This window comes from Scophthalmus maximus, chromosome 6, assembly GCF_022379125.1.
Source record: "Scophthalmus maximus strain ysfricsl-2021 chromosome 6, ASM2237912v1, whole genome shotgun sequence".
NCBI classification, from domain to species: domain Eukaryota; kingdom Metazoa; phylum Chordata; class Actinopteri; order Pleuronectiformes; family Scophthalmidae; genus Scophthalmus; species Scophthalmus maximus.
The window spans coordinates 26,020,454-26,042,127 of NC_061520.1; the positions used below are offsets into that span (position 1 = coordinate 26,020,454).

The 21,674-nt window shown below is 42.9% G+C and overlaps 3 protein-coding genes across 5 annotated transcripts; 2 read left to right on the forward strand and 1 right to left on the reverse strand.

Annotated features, from left to right (window-relative positions):
• The first annotated feature begins 372 nt into the window (after positions 1-372).
• c6h1orf50 (chromosome 6 C1orf50 homolog) lies at positions 373-4,690 on the forward strand. Of its 3 annotated transcripts, XM_035631269.2 has the most exons (6): positions 374-535; positions 654-736; positions 1,982-2,097; positions 2,616-2,702; positions 2,992-3,123; positions 3,784-4,690. In XM_035631269.2, exons 2-6 carry the CDS (start codon positions 721-723, stop codon positions 3,967-3,969), a joined length of 537 nt encoding a protein of 178 aa, XP_035487162.1. In that variant the 5' UTR covers positions 374-535; positions 654-720; the 3' UTR covers positions 3,970-4,690. The 3 variants fall into 3 exon arrangements, with proteins under 3 accessions (XP_035487161.1, XP_035487162.1, XP_035487160.1); XM_035631268.2 differs by having other exon boundaries at positions 373-736; XM_035631267.2 differs by lacking the exons at positions 374-535; positions 654-736 and adding an exon at positions 794-1,082.
• A 377-nt stretch (positions 4,691-5,067) lies between these two features.
• Positions 5,068-10,863, reverse strand: ap5b1 (adaptor related protein complex 5 subunit beta 1). The gene is made up of 3 exons (XM_035631265.2): positions 10,544-10,863; positions 8,676-9,470; positions 5,068-7,129 (listed from the first exon to the last, which is right to left on the reverse strand). The coding sequence occupies exons 1-3, from the start codon at positions 10,679-10,681 to the stop codon at positions 5,201-5,203; spliced, it is 2,862 nt and encodes a 953-aa protein (XP_035487158.2). The 5' UTR covers positions 10,682-10,863; the 3' UTR covers positions 5,068-5,200.
• A 2,179-nt stretch (positions 10,864-13,042) lies between these two features.
• On the forward strand, positions 13,043-21,596 carry nuf2 (UF2 component of NDC80 kinetochore complex). Its single transcript, XM_035632374.2, has 13 exons — positions 13,043-13,287; positions 14,396-14,470; positions 14,668-14,744; positions 15,034-15,095; positions 15,744-15,841; positions 18,365-18,438; positions 19,339-19,432; positions 19,518-19,580; positions 19,671-19,808; positions 19,916-20,056; positions 20,580-20,755; positions 20,865-21,000; positions 21,093-21,596. Exons 1-13 carry the CDS (start codon positions 13,165-13,167, stop codon positions 21,198-21,200), a joined length of 1,365 nt encoding a protein of 454 aa, XP_035488267.2. The 5' UTR covers positions 13,043-13,164; the 3' UTR covers positions 21,201-21,596.
• Positions 21,597-21,674: the final 78 nt, after the last annotated feature.

Sequence of the window (21,674 nt, forward strand, 5' to 3'; positions counted from 1 at the left end):
TTTGGGAAAGCGCACATTCTTGTAAGCACGTGCTTAAAGTTTATAATAACAGCCAGGGAAAATGGAAGAGCACATTTCTACAAAAAAAAAGATATTCTTTTGTTGTGATATCACACTTTTATACCACTGCTGACTGTTCTCTGGCTGTTGTATGTTGAATGTTGTTGCAGTGTACGATATACGCACACAAAGGAAAGTTCCTAACGGATAAATAGTTATCTGACGGCTTTATTTTTGTAAAATTACGACTTTAATCTCATAGTATTACAACTTTATTCTTGATAAATTTCGACTTTATTGTCATAATATTACAACTTTAGTCCTATAACATTTTGACTTCATTCTCATGATATTATGACTTTATTTTTCTTGTAATACTACGACTCAATTCTCGTAATATTTTGACATATTCTCATTAATGTACGACTATATTCTCAAAGTCTCCATTTTTTTCTCTCTTCACTTGCATTTTTTTCTGACACCATTTTTCTTGTCAGTCACAGATGTAGGCCGTAGATGCTCAGTTGGGGGAAATGTAAGTCTGGCTCGTTTTAAGTCGGCGGTTTAATGACGCCAAGCTGTTTTTGTTTAACGTGGCACTAGCCCGACTTAAGTTTGTTATTTAAATTATTGTTTTTTTTCTTTCCCAACAGTGACCAATCTCGTCTTGTTTAAATGTTCTGTGGCGAGGCTGCGGTGTCGTAGCCGTGCCTGAAAACAATGACAAAAAGTTATCGTGAGTATAAAATACACCATAGAAACGTTGCAGGTGAATAAATATCAGTCGGGTTATAAAACAATACGTCTAAAAGAATAAATTCGCAATCACGAATAAACTCAAATTATATGTTTAAGTATCAAAGTTTTAATACAGGCACAACAACGACTGCCATTTTAAGGGGGGCGGAGATTTTAGGACCCCGCGATGCCTCTTGGTATTTTTAGTCAAACATTAGCATGTTACAAAAGCTGCATGTGTGGACAGAACTGGTTTTACACAAGAGGTTTGTAGTAGAAACTCTGAGACGAAGCCATGGACAGGACGGTCAGTCTTCCCGGTCAGCCGGACAGAACCACCACAGGTACAATTCTGACATTTAATGAACAATTTTTTTTCGCAAATAATCAATTATTACTGACAGCAGTAAGTGCATCTCAACTGCTGTTGCGAGCAGCTGTGATGCAACGACCCAAGCTGCACACTGCGGGGAAATCATATTTAACAAATTATATACCGTAGGCGACAGCATTTACCTTGAATTTATTCTTCCAATCGAAATCATTTCCATAGAGGCGAGAGTCGTGGCTCAGTTTAAACGCATGTGAACATTCACTTGCATGACTGTCATACATTAATTTGTTTGCGTTGTGGCAATGTTGGCATTAGCTGTATTGTTGTTATTGTAAGCTACTTTGTTGATGTTCCATTGCATTTTATTTGGAATTTGTTTTTTGAGTTGCCTCAGCAAAACGCCGTGATTCCCAAGTTAGGCTTTTATTGTGAAGGGCAGAACGAAAGAAGGGAGCGGCTGCGCTGTAGCGTTTGACAGTTGGAAAAAAGAAATTGTGGTTCCGTCTTGGTTCACGCTGGTTCAGATTACGGTCTGCGTGTTACTTTTTTTATATTTATATTTGTGTAACCGAGGGTTCATTTTTGCTCCTGTACTGACTCATTCATAAAAAAATTAAACAACTTTTTTTTCACCGTCAGAAAACACTACAGCGCTCCCTTCTCCCTTTCTTCCCTTCAAAACAAAAGCCAAACTTAAAACCACTCATCGTACAGGCCACTCAAAAACAGATTCCAAATCAAATGTAAGGTAACATAAATAAAATATCTTACATCATTGTACAGTAGGTAAAGAACAAGTGTTTTAGCAGTGACAAATACATAATCTTAGCATTAGTTGCAGGATTCCTTCTGGTGATCCAGTTACATATATGTAAGTATGATGTAACTGTGCCCTGTGTGTTGTTGCAGTGACTCTGGTTGAGAGCAGCAGCGCCCCCGGCGGCCTGGAGCTGGTCAGCACCTACCAGACTAACAGGGTGGGAGACCCCATGGACCTGGTGGCCCTGGCATCACAAGTACAGAAGGTGAGGACAGGGACAGACTGGGATAAAAATAAAAAAAACGCCCCGGTACTTTCCGCCCCTAAAAAGGCCCATTTGGCACGTAGAAATTTGCAATAATTAATTTGTGTTCATTAATTTTAATATAGTGTTGTTCATGGTGCGATTTGTGAAAACAAAAACAGAAGAGAAGATAACTTTAACCTCACGGCCTTTGGTACGTAAGACAGACGCGCTAGCAATGGCGCTAAACTCGAGGGCTTTATGAGCTGCCGCTGACACGGCTTCTAATATGTCGGCGAGTGAGGTTTACACACTCGACTGGCAGACCAGCGCACAACAAAACCAAACATGCAAGATTTAAATCGCCCTTCCAAATAACAGCTGGGTGGACCGCCGTCTCCAGCATGTCCGGATGGCCAGGCTGCCCCTGGGTAATGGGCCGAGGGGTTCATGTTGAGTTCATTATTCAAAGTGTCAAGCTGCTGTTGCGGATGAACGTGAACAGTCCCTTCAAATATTTGTTTCGTTGTGTTTGTTAGGGAGATGATTTCATCAAGGCCAACGCTTGCAACAGACTGACAGTCATCGCCGACCAGATCAGATACCTACAGGAACAGGCGAGGAAGGTAAGACTGTCGCTTAAAACAATGGCACACACGGTGAATGGCAAAAATGCTGCAGTCGTACTAGATGTGTTATAGCTGGTCATGCCAGGATACAAACTGATTATGTTTTGAAACATTTTAAAATTGATTTTATGATCTGTTAAACATGACCCTAACCCAAAAATGGTAACACTCATGTGATCATAATGCTGGGAATACTTTATATTCAGATCTGTGTGAAAGGAGCATAATTGGAAAAAGGGACAGTCGTATGTCAGATATCATAATAAAAGAAGTCCCATGTTTCTAGGTTCTGGAAGAGGCTAAAAGAGATGCTGACCTCCACCACGCTGCCTGCAACATAGTGAAGAAACCAGGCACCATGTACTACCTTTACCAGCGGCCATCCGGACAGAAGTACTTCTCCATCATCTCCCCCAAGGTTGGCATCATACAGAAATGGGGCCGGAACCTATCCACTCTCTCTTCCTCATTGAGGAATTCTAAGATTATGAATATTCATATGTAAATAACACAGGCCCCGCCCATAAGAGCTGAAATGTGAAAACACATCTACAGTGACAAAATTTGCACAGTTACAAGTCCCTCTGTTCAATGTCAGACATTTTAGAGGACAGGAACAGAAGAAAAACACGTTTTTGAGTGGAGTGTCACCCTTTTGTGGACAGGAGTTACAAAATACCAGGACAGAGCCTGTAACGTGAATGTGACACCTTACACCCCAATGCGTTTGTGTATGTTGGGGGTTGGAGGAGTTTGGTGTTCAAAGTTCATAGAACCCAAGAGATAGCCGATAGTGAGCAGGAGGCTTAGGTTGGACTGGGCTGGTTACAGCGCGGCTACAGGTCAGGAAGAAGGGGAGGTCACAGAAATGATAACTGGAATTGTCATTGAGGAACATTATCAGGGAATAGTTGACTAAATAGCTAGACTATTGTATGGATAAAATTAAACCAGAAAGAGGCCAAAAGAGACTGCACACTCGGGTTTACAATTTGTGGAAGTACTCGTTGAGCTCAAGCTAATATTGTCTGAACTGAATTATCACAAGTCTTAACCGCCTCTGTCCACTCTTCTGAAGGAATGGGGACCGAGCTGCCCCCACCCATTCGTCGGGGCGTTCAAACTCCAACACGACATGTCCTGGACCCCCGTGGACGAGGTGGAGAAGAGGGACGCGGAGATTGCCATCATGGACAAACTTCTCTGCCAGAAGACCGCCATACCGCCTTACACGGGACCCAACTTCAAGGGCCTCTCCGATTAAAGGACTGAATTAAGTACTGGGATTGTATCAAGGACACATGCTGAAGAATAATTGTGCTCTTAATGGACATGGATTTTTGAAACTGGGGAAAATCCAGACATGGATTAGAATCACTGCTATCTTAAGTTTTACATATTGTATGAGTGACGTTCATAAACTGCCTTAAGTGTGTGGTGTAATGCATCACTACATGTTTGTTTGTATAGTGTAGGATGCTTTTCTTAAACTCAAGTATCATGTTGGGCTACTAATGCTGCGTTCACACCTGACATGATGGGTCGCTTTGGTGCTTATTTGCGTCATTCGCGCGAATATTTGGATTTACAGGACTTCTGACAGAGGGAGGATCTCAACGCTCATTGGCTATCACGTCACGCGTATGTCACTCGAGCGAATGAAGTGACTCAGCGGGCGACGCAAATTCGCGTCTTGTCGCGCCTTTGCATTGACTTTGTATGTAATCTTGTCTTGCAAAAACTTTCTGTCGCGTCCGGTGTGAACACACCATAAGCCAGAGCGGTGCTCAGCCCTTTTGCATGAAGGTTTTCAAAACTCCTCCAACACAGATCAGTGGGCCGCCCTTTGGAGTTTTTATTTTGACTATGTTCTGGTTGCATTCAGTGCTCCTCAGCAAAAATTAGCCAGATAAAGTGTGTTTATTATTAACAATTACATTTGTTAACAAATGAGCATGTAAATGTGATTAAATCATACATCTCTACATCTCTGTTTATTTCTTAGCAATTGCCTTTGTCGGTGCGTTGCCACCACCGGCTGCTGATCAGTTAAAGGCAGAATGTGAAGCACATCTTTTATTTTGAAACAATGTAATACTAGTGGTCAAAGACGCCCACGGGTAACTTAAACGTGTTCTACCATTTTGTTCAGGGATTTAAAATTTGATTTGAACTCTATACGAGGGGGGTGCAGCTTCTACTGAGCCATCTATCAGGGATCCACTGCAACTTTAAGTTAATTTTTTATTTTTGGCTTTAATTTGTAGACAATAACCAATGAGATGCCAACTGTTTTGACTGTATTTGGTGAATAAATAAAAAAATATTTAATTTCACACTGCTTAATTTCAGGTCAAGAAAATTAAAGTGCAATAAGTTTATTTTAAATCAACTGAATTGAAACAACTAAAGTGCTGACAAAAAAAATCACATGATTTTGTTAAAAGCCAAATAAATGTTTTGGATTAAAAAGGAGCCAATGAGATGCACTGGGGTCAGCTGTGCGTGTCTTCCTGCGAGGATGTGATTGTCAGTAGATACGAGCTTATGTGCGACAAAAGCTGCCAGTTGTCTGTGGCGACGTCGAAGTGCACGGCGTCTTCCTCCGACCGGATTTTCAGCAGCACGTGAGACTGTGGCGGGAGGAAGAAGAGCACTTTGAACTCTTCTTTGCGGGACCAGTCTGAAATGAGGTAGGGGAGGAAGTGCTTCTCCACCAAGCCGATCAGGGCCGCCTCCTTCAGCTGGCAGCAGAACAGGCTGGCAGCGCATTCCCCACTCTCCGAGCACAATTCATCCCACAATCCCTCGAACAGGTTCAGTTTGCCGCCTCTCCTCCAGGCCGGGGGAGCGGGCAGGGGCATGAAGGCCTGCTGGAAGGCCACACGGATGGCAGGAAGGACGGTGTGCCAGGAGAGCCCATCTTGGGTGGTAAAAATGGCGCTGGCTCGGAGGGTGGTCGGGTGGGGCCGTCTGGGCTTTAGCCTCAGCTGCACCGCTGGCGGCGGCCTCTCTCTGAAGAGGCACGGGACGCTGATGTCACTCAGTGCCTCGTAGTGGTCGTCGGTGAGGCTGAAGTGCAGGCGAATACTGAAGAGCTGGTCGAAGCGCGGGTCTGGATCCTGAGCGTGGGCCAGTTGGTAGCTCAAGGTGATTTCAGAGGCAAAGTCAGGGTCGTCAAACTGACTTCTGTAGGCTTCCAGTGCAGCGCTCGCCTCATCTGGGCATTCGCCTGCCTCGCTCTGGTTCAGGTCGCTTTCTTTGTCTGCTTGCGTGTCTCGTCGTAACTCAGGATTCATCTCGACCACGCTGAATATCGCCCTCTCCGTCTGGTGAATGGTCAGCATGCTCGTCAGCCCCTCGCTGTCAGCCACGATGCTCGACAGGGATCGCTTCTTGACCTGCCGCCCTCCCTCCGTTGCGCCCTGCGCCAACACCCCGGCCAGCTTCTCCTGGGACAGCGTTGTGAGGAGGGCGTAGTAAAGACGGGCGTGGTCCTGGACGTCGGTGTCGCCGTAGCGGCAGGCGAGATGCTGCAGGATGTCGGCCAGAGGGACGAGCAGCGAGTCCAGGCTGGGATGAACGAGTAAACGACGGCAAACCGCCAACACGGAGTTCCCCAGACGCCAGTCGCCGCTCACGCACAGCGAGGAGGATGGAGCGATGATGCTGGACAGAAAGTGGAGGGTGCTGCGCTGGGCGATTTTTCCTTCCTCCGCCACTCGTGCCAGCGTCTTGAGGTGCGAGCGGAGGTCTTGCGAGGTGAGCTGGGCGAGTGGGACGTCGGTGATGACTCTCTGCAGGGCTTTCAGGAGCCCCTCAGCCCAGTTGGACTCGCACAGCCTGTCCTGGGTGTGGTCGGCGAGGCCGATGAGGTGCGGCGCCAGCTGGCTGTGGCGGAGGTAGAGCTCGCACAGCTTCTCCACCAGGCTGCTCGTGTAGCACTCCATGTGGTAGAAGTGCCAAAGGAAGAGGAAGGAAGCCCTGAAGAAGGCGACGACCGTCTCTCTGCTGCCTCCGCTCTCCACGATGCGCAGCAGCGACATTAGGTGTTCGTAGAGGTAGGCCAGCCCCCTGCCCTCACCCCCCTCCCCTTCCTCCCCCTCCTCCAGGTAGACCAGAGACAGCAGGTTGAGCCGGGCCAGCATGGTGGCGCTGTCATTGAACACGGTGGGCAGGAGAGCCGCGGCCAGCCGGGGGGTGAGCAGCACGGGGAGCGTCTCGTCCCCGTCGCCGCAGCCGATCGGACGGTTCTCCGGAAAGTGCAGGATGCAGTCCATGTAGAACAGCTTCTCGGGGTCAGTCAGCAGTGGGTGCTGGGAGAGTGCGACCAGCCGCTTGACGATGAACGCCTCGTCTTCGGCGCTGAACAGGCTGTCTGTGAACGCACACTTCATCAGCAGAGTGGTGTGGAGGAGACAGACCTGGAAGGATGAGGACAAAGAGTTACTGTGAATTTACAAATTCTCAGCACGTCAGGGGTGTGTTGGTTCACTTAAAGCTGCGCTACATTTTCGAGATTTAATTTAAAATGTTTTGGATGTGACTGCCGCAGTATGAGACTTTGTAACAGTTTAGGAAATACTTATTTGACTTAATGATGAACGTTTGACGAGAAGGTTGCTGCTATGAAGCTGGAGCCAGCAGCTGGTTAGCTTAGCTTAGCATTAAGAATGGAAACAGAGGCAAACCGTTAGCCTGGTCTTGCTCTGTACAAACGTAAGAGATTCTAACAAAATTCACCTACTAGCAACCTCCAAAGTTCATCAGTTAACATGTAATACACGGTTTTCCGGCTGCAGCCTTGTTTCCACCACACAGAGATGAGAAAGTATCTATCTCTAAATGTAGAAGTTACAACCCCCCCTTTTCACGTATTTTACATCTATGTAAAAAAACAACAACAATCGCACCAAGTTAGAATTTTAAAATTTTTCCACATCCGATCTGGCGCCATATCTCAGGGGATATGCACAATTTAAAAGTTGCTGAACACCAAAACACACTTTTTGTTAATTTATACTGTTGTTTTACTTAAAATAGATACGATGGATAATGAATTAGGGCTGCAACTAACAATCATTTTCATTATCGATTAATCTGTCGATAATTTTCTCGATTAACCGATTTGTTGTTTGGTCCATAAAATGGTGAAAACGGGTGAAAAAATGCAAATCGTGCTTCCCGAAACCCAAGGTGATGTTTTGTTTTGTCCACACACAAAAGATATTTAGTTCACTGTCATAGAAGAGCAAAGAAAACCATAAAATCTTCCATTAAATATCCATTTAAGAAGCTGAAATCATAGAATTTTGACTTTTTTCTTTTTAAAAAACTACTTGAACCGATTAATCGATTATCGAAATAGTTGGCGATTAATTGAGTAGTCGATTAATAATCGATTAATCTATTAACTGTTGCAGCTCTATATTTAATTAATTTTGATAAATAATAACATATCTGGGTGTAAACCTTCCACAACGCCACCTACAGGATGTTAAAGTTTGCATCTCCTGGTATACGCTGCCTGTCAGTCAGTTGACGCAAATTACAAATACACTAATGGCGTCTATCCCTGCAGATAGTTTCTGTTCCAAGTGCTGTTTTTTTGAAACATACTACATATCAGTGGTGCTCACAGCAATGTGCATTATCTGGGACGATTTCATGGCTTCTTGGGATGAACCACACAGTTGTCATGGGGAAACAGTCCCTGTGAGAAGTGATGACAAAATGTACTGTGTGGATCATCTAAAGTAACGAGGAAACTGTTTGAAAACAGACGTTGACTGTCAAAATTAAGTTTTCCCAGTGCTATAGGTACCAATGACTAAATTCCTTCACCTCCGTTGTATCAGAGTGGGCCGGAGGATAAGATAATACCCCTGAGATAAGTGGGGAAAAACTGCTCATAAACAGCGACAAGCGAGCGATGAGCTCTTTTCCACTTTCATTCCGTTTGACACGAACCTTGCTTGTGCCCAGCAACCGCAGCAGCTGAGCTCTGAATATGGCAGGAGGGACACCAGGCACCATGGCAACCACCTCCGTCAGTCTATGCAGCAGTGCAGCCTGACACAGAGGGGTGAGCAGGTAGGACTCCTCCAGGAGGGAGGACAGAATTGAACGCAGCTCCTTACAGTCGGGCCCCGTCTGAAGGGACGGCACCGTGCCCATGGGCCCCAGGATGAGAGAAGACAATACGGTCGAGTCTGTGTTATTTGTCGGGCCTGAGTCCTGGTCCGCTTCCCATGCAACTGATGTATTCCCCCCCAGAAGAGCTTTAAGTTGCTCGGCACCAGCTCCCGTTTCCTGGGTGAGCTGATACACAGCATTCCTCAGCACCAGGCTGTGAAGTCCCGCGTAGGCCTGGTGGAACCTGGAGGATTCTCGCTGCCTGAGCCCGCCAAAGAGCTCGAGGTGCTGGGAGAGGAGACCGGGAGAGCAGGCTTCCAGCTCCCGCAAACAGTCACAAGCTGTGGCCCGGAGAGAAAGAAGGGCACCGTCACCGTGGAGGTCCCCGGTGTCCTGGGACACCTGAAGGAGCAGGTCCAGGAAATCTCGAGATGCCGGGGAACGGACGCTGACGCAGGAGGAGCACACGAGCACGGAGGCAAGGGCCAGGAGGAGGTGACAACGGAGCTGCACAGATTTGGCCGGGCACTGGGCGAACACCGACATGAGCTCCAGGGCCGTCTCCTCACCCTCAGAGTCTGAGGGGCACAGCAGAGTCGGGTGCTCGCATAGCGGGGACACCAGGAGGACCTGAGGTGGAGGTGAAAGATGAGAAGAAGAAGAAGAAGAAGAAGAAGAGACCCATCAGTGGAGACCTGAAGCACTGGATAGGATTTCATTCAACACACAACTGGAAAATGAAAAAACACTACAGATAAAAATACTGATAGTAATACAAGTAACTCAAAAATACAAATAAAATGATGAACACAGCCTTTTTTGAGTGATTTGGGTTAGTGCGGTGGTGTATAAATGTATTTGTAATGTGTTACAATTATTTGATTTACAGTAATTATATCAGAAAATAGTGAAAAATATCATGTTAAAACTATAGGGGGAAAATGTCCCTCATAATTTTCACAGAGCCCAAGTTGAAATCTCCAGTTTAAAACCCCAAAAGACTAGTAGAAGACTAAACAATCAATATTTACAAATGAGAAGCGGGAACCTGTGGGTTATTGGCTGTTTTTTCCCCTCACAAATAACAGTGTTCAATTAATAAAAGAGCCGTGGTTTAACTTTTATCAGATACAAAAATCCTAATCGTTTCACCTCTAATCTTGGGCTGCAACTAACGATTATTTTCATCATCGATTAATCTGTCAATTCTTTTTTTGATTAATCGATTAGTTGTTTGGTCCTAAAAATTTCATAAAATGCTAAAAGAAAAAATGTGGATCGTGTTTCCCCCAAACTACAAGACGATGTTTTATTTGGTCCACACACCAAAGATATTCAATTTACTGTCACAGAGGAGCAGGGAAACCAGAACATATTCACATTTAAGGAGTTGAAAATCAGAGAATTTTGACTTTTTTCATAAACAACTAACAAAATCAAAATAGTTGGCGATTCATTTAGTAGTCGATTACTGTTCGATTAACTGTTGCAGCCCTTCCCGGATCACTCCACTTCCGGAACTTTATAGAGCATCATCTGATCGTGTGCAGAACGCTACGTGCCAAACTCCATTTAGAAATCTGGCAATTTAGTGGTGGCAGCTTGCACACAGACATTTTCCAGAAGGAGAAACAAATATTGGGTCTTTTAATTTAGCATTACATATTAGTCAATTCATTTCTTTCTTCTTTTCTTTTTTTTACCTTGACACTGTCACTGGCTCTGTCGTCTCGCAGCTCGCGGAGCAGCTCCGCCAGGAACGCCTCGGCCGTTGTCCCCGAGAGGAAGCGAGACGGACTGCGGGAGAAGGCGGAGACCCTGTCGGCCCAGTTCACCGCCATTGGGACGCTCAAATCCCAAAGCCTACACTCTCTCTTCAGCTCGCCCGACGGTCATTGCGCGCACAGTTGTTGTGGTCTTTTTTTCTTTTTCTTCTTTTTTTTTTTTTTTTTACTTCAAAACGAGGCACACATTTCTCGTGACACACACCCAGCTTCCGGGCGAGTGACAGTTCACTTCCGCCTTGTGTGTCACGTGCATATTTCTTCTTCTTCGGGTTGCAAGCATATCTTATGTCAGTGCATAACGCCACCAACTGCACCGGAGCAAGTAATAAAAGACCATTCAAATTGCCTTACAATATATACAAACTAATTTAAAAACAGAACAAAACAAATTAAGAATTCACTAAATCCTATTAAATGATCTTATCTCCTTCAAATATTCCACCAATGCCTTCTGTGTGTCCCTTACCCCTCTCCTGTTGTTCCCAGTGTACCCCCAACCAGGGTGAAGGCACTCAATTCTGGGCCCTATAGATAAGCAGTCTCTGTGGGCCCTCCACTCTGTGGCAGTATCTTGCTTTAGAGAATATTATTTTCCTCATGTTTGTTTTAGTATTCCCGAGGCATAAGACAATGCAAAAAATATATCTTTGAAGCTGAGAATTATAACATCTTAGTATTTTTTTTAACCCCTACATTGAGAAAATGCTTATTATACTGCATTATAAAAAGACAACTGACCAAGACGTCACTCAGAGAACCTCCACTATTTTTTTAAATACATGGTTCAGTCTCTCAACCAGTGTAGTAAGCCAATGTTATTACATTAATTACTTAGAAAACACTAATTGCACACAAGAAAGTGATTAGTTTACTGATATTTGAAATACACTATTGGTATGGGGGAAAAATTGTTATTTTGAAAATGACATTTTTCAGTCTGAAAATGTTAAATGAAGTTTACAAATGTGTATAATGGCCCCTCCTGACAGACATTGGAACCTGCCTTAGCTTGGCCAAGTCAGGGCTGCTTTTTTGGGGGGAATTCATTCATTCAAAGCATAACAAAATGGTATTTTCCAAAATGGCAATTTCCAACCCTGATCATGGGAATATGTTTTTTCCAAGTTGACAGGCTCTCAGATAAATTGCTGGGTGAGCTGGTACCCCCAGGGGCTTTCCAAGATGTTAATATCTAGATGTTAATATAAAAAACCAAGACAAAAAGAAAAATTAATGTTACACAGCAATTGCTCTGTCTGACTTCAAACTCCTATTCCCCTCTGCATCAGTCAATACTACGGGGTCATAGGATGATGAGCCCCTGAAGGGTATAGCCTCACATCCTGAAACCTGGAGCACCACCATTCTGCTGGGACTCGACCTCCCACAAACCATTCGGCAAGGTACATTGATCTAGAAGAATATCATATTAAAATAATTGCCATGACACACTGAGCATTCATAATCCTAGCAGTGGTTAATGGTCTTTAATGCTTCATATAAATCTGTGCACTTCACGTGTAAGCTTGCTGACAAACAGACAAGACACAGCAACAAGTGGCGGGAGTAATGAAAGAAAAATGTTAAAATGTGCATAACAGTTTAAATAAAATGTACAACAAGAAGACGTGTTAACTATTATTACAACAAAACTACAAAGGAGACAAAAAAAAACCAATTGGAGTTGATATGATCATATCATAAAATGTTAATCAGGCGTTTTGCAATGAAATCTAGTTACATTTTATTTCCCATCCTGTCCCACAACTAGTAAATTGGTTTTTAAATTGGTATTAATGCTCCATGAAAATTACAACAAAGTGATCCTTGAACCCCTCCAACAGGAAATTGAGTGGTTCCTTATGATATTTAATTCCAATATTTTTTGGGAAGAGGGCATAGTAATCACCTCCCAAAATATGTGACTACTAATAAAAACAATTAGCTCAAAGATTTTATCCAACCTTGCCTCAATCTTACAACATATTAAGAAAACAGATTCTACAAGTTTTTGAGCTCTGAGGAGATTTTCTTTCATTTATTGTATAACTGTACAGTTTTTGGAAGGGTCCCCCCTGTACCATCCAAAATGTGTCTTTCCATCTATTTTTTGGAAACAAGTCTGACCAAGAGAAATTCTGCACCTTAAAATTCAGAAAGAATTCATCATATATAGTACGGTTATTATGATGGAAAAATAGCAGCCATATTTATCTGATTATTACTGTAAATAAATCATATATATATAAGATTCATATGGCTATTTTGTTTATCATGATCATGATAACCGTAAATATGTTACTTATTACTAGCTTGCAGTATGAGCACAGCAGACACCGGAGCAAAGAGGGCGCTGGCGAGCAATGTACCATCTTGTCCACGACAGAAGAAGGAGAAACTGACCAATCAGACTCGCCGCTTACGAATCAACAAGGAAGACTTATTCAAGGCGCCAATTTTGTATCGCTGTTGGAATCGAGAGAGGGTTTTTTCTTCTCTGTTTTGCTTTTTCGGTGTTCTCCGGTAACGGCGCGACAATGACTGAAAACACTTTTCCCGTGTACACCGCGGAGGCGATAGTGACCTTTTACCGAGCGGAGGTTCTCACCGGCCAAGAGGCCAAACACTTCACCAAGAGCGACCTGACTCCGGCTCCGAAGGTAACGTCCGTCCGTCAGTCCGTCTGCTGCTGTTGTCTGCTGGCAACACGAGCAACGTTATTTATCATATCACAACATCATTCATCACACGTTACAAAATAGTATCTGAGCTATGTCCCGGAAGACACGAACAATTCTAACGTTATAGCTATATCTCGTGTTTACTGGTTAGGGGCGTCGCTCGTGCCAAACCCAATTCAAAAATATTGCCAAGTTGCCGTTGTTTGGTTTAAAGATCGAGGCCAAGACGTTTACTATACAACTTTGATGGGTGAATATCGCCAATTAAAAGGTAAAAAGTCTGTTTTCCCTTATTTCTATTGTTGCTTTCGTCTTAATATCTCAAATTCTCAACTAGAGCTGCGACAGTTAATTGATTAATCGATTAGCAATCGACTACTAAATGAATCGCCAACTATTTTGATCATCGATTAATCGGTTCAAGTAGTTTTTATAAAAATGAGTCAAAAATTCGCTGATTTCAGCTTTCCAAAATGTGAATATTTTCTGGTTTCTTTGCTCCTCCGTGACATTAACTGAATATATTTGGTGTGTGGACAAAACAAAACATCGTCTTGGAGTTTGGGGAGACACACACTATCGATTTTCACAATTTTATGACATCTTGTGGAGGAAACAACAAATGGAATAATCGACCGATTAATCAATTATGAAATGAATCGTTAGTTGCAGCCCTAGTCTCAACACACAAAGCCTTAATCCTAATTTTCAAGAGAAAAATGAATAATTGAATAATAAAATGAATAATGCATGATCCAATCAGTGCATCATAACAGTTTACACACACGCGTATGTGTGTGTGCCCGTGTTTACACAACCCGCAACACATTTCTAATTATATGAGATAGGAGTAAAAAAACATTAAAGGACAGTTCACACAAGTGAAGGACATGAAAGGAAAGAGAGTAATTGTCTGTACAGGAGATTGAATTATAAATGGCAATAAGTCTTGTAAATGTGAGCGTGTGAGAAATAAAGTTTAAACCTCTGAGGCTGGATGGAGTTGTGTCGGAGATGCTGTTTGGTTTGCAGGCGTCTGTGCCCATGTGAACTGCAGCCATTAACACCTGATCATTCTATCTTACAGCCGGAGACAGTTCAAACACTGTACATGAGGGTGCTGCATCTCCTGTACCGTTTCAGACCCGAGTGTCACTCTATGGTAAGAGCCGCGTTTCACCAAGGAACCTCTTCAATTCACGTCTCCTCCGTTCCCATGTTATACGTAACTGTCACCACCTAATATTTGTGTAAGATATAATGTGTTGGTGAATGTGGGTGTCCGCAACTCGTAACACCTGCCTGTTGTCCTTTTCGCTTCTAGCTGAGAGCGTGATTTAGCTTCTATTCTCCCAACAGGTTCCTCTTCTGGAGAACATCCAGTATCCGGTGTATCACGAGGGGGCGACTGCCATCATGAGCGTCTACATGCGCATGTGAGTTTTCATGCAGTCTTTTCACTTTTTCACTCTTGTCAGCAGAGGTGAGCTACACAGCAGCATCCATACAGTTAGTAGGAATTTGGCGACTTGCTCGTGGACACTTCAGCAGTGGATTTTTTTTAACTATGTAAACCAATAGATTCAAATGAACATGGAACATCCTTAAAAGGGTACAGTCCTGGTGTTTTATTCTAATGTGATATCATAAGATGTGTATACATTTCTATATTTTTCTATTTCTATTATTTATGTACCAACATTTTTTCACACAATTCTTTTATAGGCGGCAGTTTCTGCCCATGTGCCTGGTGTATGATTTCTCACTGAATGACCTTCTAGCCCCAAGTAAGTACATGTTTCTTATTTCATCTTTCCCCACATATTTAATTTCATTAACATTGGTTTTATGTTTCCCCACACCTCTATATGGAAAATAAGCCAAAAAATACAAAATATGAAGCTAAAGCGTCCTTTGCATTGTACAGAACTGCAACACTATTGCTCACTTTCCTTTTTATATATTGAATATGTGGTTTCCAAGTCAGTTTATCGTCCATTGCTTCAGAGATTCTTACAATTTGGTCTATAACCATTTTGATTTGAGCGTCCTTTTTTCGATTTCCCAGAACCATAAACTTAGTTTTATTCCAGTTGAAAAATAATTTATTTTCATCAACCACCTCATAATTTTTTACCATTTCAGAAACAACACTATCTGTGACTGTTCTCAGATCATACCCAGAACAGAAACTATTTGTATCCTCAGCGAACAGAAGGATTTATAATATATTGGACACGTTACAAATTTCGTCAACATATAAAATAAAGCGTTTTGGGCCTAACACTGACCCTTCTAAGACTCCGAATAAAACATTCTAATCTCAAATTTGTTTCCAGCAAACTGTACAAATTGTTGCCTGTTCTATTTCACTGGAAATTGCACATGTATTCATAACCAGTCGTTTGATGATGGTCTTGCTTGTTCCTTTCCAGAGAAACAGAAGACTCTGACTATTCTCAGTGCAATCATGAACTTCCTTCACTTCAGGAAGCAGAGGATGGACGTGGTCTTGGAGAAGCAGGCCAAATTCGTAAGTGACACTGGGAGGAATGGGAATGAAGGCTTGTTTTTATGAAGGTCACAGAAAAAAAACACTTGAGAGGTTGTAGAAAAGATTTGAACTTGAACATTTACTCATATTTATTTATTTTTATTTTTATGCACAACTCGCTCATTAGACCTCTCTAATCTGCCACTGCAGTTTCAAAAGTGACGAATCTGCACCTTGACTTTTACAAAAGGTCTTGCAGTCAGCGTGTTGCAAAACTGATTTGCACTTGGAGCTTTGGATGTGGGGCGGGGGGGATTCGTCACTCATCCACACATATTACTAGGAATTTCCATGTCGCATCTCACGTCGACTGTGGCGCGTATGATTGTAACTAAACCAAAGCCACCTACGAAAAAATTAATTTAAGAAAATATAATTCTTGCAAGATCGTGTGGAGCTGGATTCGATATCACCACAGTTTTGAAAACTGAAAATCAGAGTGAGCCACACCTTCATGTGCTGGTGTCTGTCACATATTTATAGATGATGTCAGCATCTATGTACCAACCCCATCTTTTAATTTCAAGTTGAAAGTTAAAATAATTTCTACAATCTCTCAAGATTCCCACACACATTATATGTACACTGAACAAAATTATAAATGCAACACTTTTGTTTTTGCCCCCATTTTTCATGAGCTGAACTCAAAGATCTAGGACTTTTTCTACGTACACAAAAGGCTTATTTCTCTCAAATATTGTTCACAAATCTGTCTAAATCTGTGTTAGTGAGCACGAGATAATCCATCCACCTCACAGGGGTGGCATATCAAGATGCTGATTAGACAGCATGATTATTGCACAGGTGTGCTGTAGGCTGGCCACAATAAAAGGCCACTCTAAAATGTACAGTTTTACTGTATTGGTGGGGTCCGGGGGAGGGTCCGAAAACCAGTCAGTATCTGGTGTGACCACCATTAGCCTCACGCAGTGCAACACATCTCCTTTGCATGGAGTTGATCAGGTTGTTGATTGTGGCCTGTGGAATGTTGGTCCACTCCTCTTCAATGGCTGTGCGAAGCTGCTGGATATTGGCAGGACCTGGAACACGCTGTCGTATACGCCGATCCAGAGCGCCCCAAACATGCTCAGTGGGTGACATGTCCGGTGAGTATGCTGACCGTGCAAGAACTGGGATGTTTTCAGCTTCCAGGAATTGTGTACAGATCCTTGCAACATGGGGCCGTGCATTATCATGCTGCAACATGAGGTGATGGTCGTGGATGAATGGCAGAAAAATGGGCCTCAGGATCTCGTCACGGTATCTCTGTGCTTTCAAAATGCCATCAATAAAATGCACCTGTGTTCGTTGTCCATAAAATATGCCTGCCCATACCACAACCCCACTTCCACCATGGGCCACTCGATCCACAACGTTGACATCAGCAAACCGCGCACCCACACGACGCCATACACGCTGTCTGCCATCTGCCCTGTACAGTGAAAACCGGGATTCATCCGTGAAGAGAACACCTCTCCAAAGTGCCAGACGCCGTCGAATGTGAGCATTTGCCCACTCAAGTCTGTTACGAAGACGAACTGCAGTCAGGTCGAGACGCTGATGAGGACGACGAGCATGCAGCTTCCCTGAGACGGTTTCTGACAGTTTGTGCTGATATTCTTTGGTTATGCAAGACGATTGTTGCAGCAGCTGTCCGGCTGGCTGGTCTCAGACGATCTTGGAGGTGAAGATGCTGGATATGGAGGTCCTGGGCTGGTGCGGTTACACGTGGTCTGCGGTTGTGAGGCCGGCTGGATGTACTGCCAAATTCTCTGAAACGCCTTTGGAGACGGCTTATGGTAGAGAAATGGACATTCAATTCACGGGCAACAGCCCTGGTGGACATTCCTGCAGTCAGCATGCCAATTGAACGCTCCCTCAAAACTTGCGACATCTGTGGCATTGTGCTGTGTGATAAAACTGCACATTTTAGAGTGGCCTTTTATTGTGGCCAGCCTACGGCACACCGGTGCAATAATCATGCTGTCTAATCAGCATCTTCATATGCCACACCTGTGAGGTGGATGGATTATCTCGTGCTCACTAACACAGATTTAGACAGATTTGTGAACAATATTTGAGAGAAATAAGCCTTTTGTGAACATAGAAAAAGTCTAAGATCTTTGAGTTCAACTCATGAAAAATGGGTGGCAAAAACAAAAGTGTTGCGTTTATAATTTTGTTCAGTGTATGTGTATAGTCTCACTCTGATGAACAGTTTAAGGTGACTTAGCAGGAGTTATTAAAAGGTCTCAATATATAGTATCTAATAGATCTACATTAATATCCTGTTCAATTGTTTCAGTGGGATTATGATGCAGAGAAATCTCTTGATCGCACATTTGCTTAATGTTTTGATCTGGGTCATTTAACAAAAAAAAAAAGAATGAACACTTTTAGCCAGTGCCTGTTTTGATAAAGAAGTCTCCTAAACCTTAAGCTTCTTTTGCTGACTGCGGACAAGTTTGTAACCGTTATCCCGCTGTGTTTCTCTGTGGTCAGAGATCGGACATGGAAAGGCTGCAATCTTACAACCGAGGCAACCGAGAAGCAGAGAAGAAGATTGAGCTGCTGACGTAAGTCTTGGATCAAAACGTGTCCGTTTGGTTGCCACATATCTGCAGAATGCTCCGTGTTAATACAGTGTCACTGATCTACAGGAGGACACGGGTAAAGATGAGATTTGGCCTAGTCACGATAACTACTTTTTGTTGCACGATATATTGTCCCCGAAATTATTGCGCTCAACAATAATATTGTCATTTTAAGAACATTTTTGGAAACCGAATTATGTGAGCTTGCAGTTCAGTCCTATTTGTCATTGCGCATGCAAGGTCTTCACGAGTTGTGTTGCTGCTGAGAGAAATATTATCCAGAGTTTATACTTGTGTTTAGATCTCAGACAAAACAAGCAATTTGAAGACATTGTGCCTTTTATAAAAATACTAAGAAATCCATATTTTCTGACATTTTATAGACCAAACTAGTAAAAGATGAATCATAAGATGAGAACAGATGAGAGGATTGAAGAAGCAAGATTTTCAGAACTTTTGACTTTCATTCTTATGTCAACAAACACGCATGTAGACACAATGGCTAATGTTGAGGTCAATAAAAATGATTGAGTTCATATTCATGTATCTTAGGATAAGTGGATAACGTAATTAACGTGAGAGGGCTAGATGAGATGTTATCTTCTGATCATTTTTCTCTGTTTGTTTGTTAACCTGAAAAACTTTCATCTTCTTGACAGATGATGTCAAACTTATTTAATATGTTTTGAGAGTTTTGAAAGAATGAAATTTGAATCAGTTTGATCATCTTTTAATTGTGTAGATCATTTACTGAGCAAACTGGCTGTACATTAACTTGCTCGAAACTAAACTATATTTGTGGTGGTCTTAAAAGGGTCTTAAAATTTGACTTTAAAAAATGGTGCAAGAACCCTGACACAGATTTGTCTTGTCCTTGTTCAGCACCATCCCACCGGAGCAGCAGGCCGAGGCGGACGAGCTGGCAGCTGCGCTCTCTGAACTGCAGGCCACCACCATGCATGAGTACCAGGAAGTGGTAGGTGACGACGAACATCGGTCAGAATAATGAACCCTGTTGTCGTGTGAGCTGTCAAAATTAAATCAACTCGTCTCCTTTTCAGAATGTCAAAAACGACTGCATCGCTGAATGGAAAACCAAAATTGCAGAGAAGTCTCAGAAACTGGTACGTGACCATGACTAAGATATTTAATAATTACTCTTGAATAATTAATATGAAGGTCTTCTAATAAAGAGACGTGTGTGTGTGTGACAGGCCCAGTTGAAAGTGGACGTCAGCAACCTGAAGGAGGACATCGGCAGGCTCAAGTCTCAGATTGTGGAGTCTCCAGAGGAGCTGAAGAGTCAGATGGAGAAGATGAGGGAGAACGTCAAGAACATCAAGAACTCCATTGTGAGTCGAGGAGAAAAAAAAACCCGGGGACTTAGCGTTGAAACGAGGTTTGACGGGCGCGTGCAGCGGGGCGTGATGATGAGTCTCTGATGTTTTATTGATTTTAGAAAGAGACGGATGAGCGCGTGGTGGAGCTGCAGAACATGGTGCAGAGTGTGACTCACACGGAGGCTGAGATCCAGCAGATGTTGAACCTGCTGCAGGACCTGGAGAGCAGCATGAACAACACCAAGCAGAGGCAGGAGACGGTATGTGTACACATGTACTGTTTCCGATTCAGCAAATACATTATCATATAATTATAACACGATCGACATTTTTCACCATTTTATGGACCAAACAACTAATCGGTTAATCGATAAAATAATCGAAAGATTAGTCGATTATGAAAATAATTGTCAGCTGCAGCCCTTTTTTTGGTCTGTAATATCAGCCCCAAAAATCCAATATCTTTCAGGCTCTAAAAATGACCACAAAGAGGAAAAACTAGACATTTTTTGTCATTGTAAAATTGTAATTTTTTCTCTCCAATGGTCCTTGTGTAATATTAGTTATCTGCTCTGTGATGGTTCTTCGAGACAATCCAAAATTATTTTTGTCATTTTAGTTATTTTAGTTTTAAACTTGTATTTATGAATAGTCTCACAAAAGCCTGATTTAATGATCTTGTGGGCCGTGTATGGCCCAGAGGCTGGAGGATCCTCACCCCGGCTTTGCAGCTCGTCATTGTACCTAAAGAGTAAGCTTGTATCTTTCTGTGTGCATGTGCAGCTCCAGGAGCTCACCGCTCAGTATGAGAAGAAGCAGAAGGAGCTGAAGAACCTGTGTGTGGAGGAAGCCCAGGTGAAGCGAGCGCAGGGCATGAAACTGGACAAAGAGTCCAAGCAGAACATCCGGAGACAGATGAAGAAAGAGATGAAGGAGCAGCACGTTCAAGATGTTTTGGGGTATTTGATGCCAAGTTGATATCATCGTGGGATTCACGTAGTATTCAATTGAAATATTTTGCGAGGCCTGTTCTGTAAAATAAACGTTGACTTACCTATTCGCCACCAGGCAGTGTAACCAAATCCACCAGAAGCGCGAGGAGATGGCGGACAGAATCCAAGAGATCTCCAGAGAGACGCAGCAGCTGAAGGCCAAGATCCAGAGCCTGAGAGACGTGTGCAGCAAGGAGACGGAGAAAGCTCAGGTACGCTTGGGACGGTTCTGTTCCACTGTCCAGCACTTTAAATGGTTTCAGTCACGGTCAGAGCCTAACGTGTTTCCTTCCTCTGTGTCCAGGCCCTGTACGACACCCTGTCGTCTTCAATGGATGACTTACACAGAAGAATCGAGATGCACATCGTGGACTTGAAACAAGACGTCACCAAGATGTCTGCCAACTTTTAGATGGATCTCTTTCTTTTTTTAAATTTCCATCATTTATATATAACTGTGTTACTTAATTATCTGTCATGTTTTTTTACTGTTCTGACCTGTTGTTCGCCTTTTTTGACTATTAATATTTAAAATGTTTGAACTAGAGTGTTGTATTTTAATGAAAGCGATCCCTGTCATCTATTCATCAGTGAACTAATCCGTTGCAGTAAAACCTCAAATGTATTTCATTCAAGATTTGCAGGACACTAGTCACGTGTTAACACTGTTGCACTAGTGTGGTTGAGGGGTTGTACATTATAGCCATTGTATATATGATCAGTCCTAACCAAACTTCCTCTCAAGGTGAGACTTTTAAGTGTTTCAGATAAAAAGAATATAACAAAAGAATAAAAACTCAAAACCAAACTCGCTAAATTCTTTGTTTTGCGAAGTGGTTGGTATTTGGTGTAAGAAAATGTTGATACACTTAAGCATCATGATATT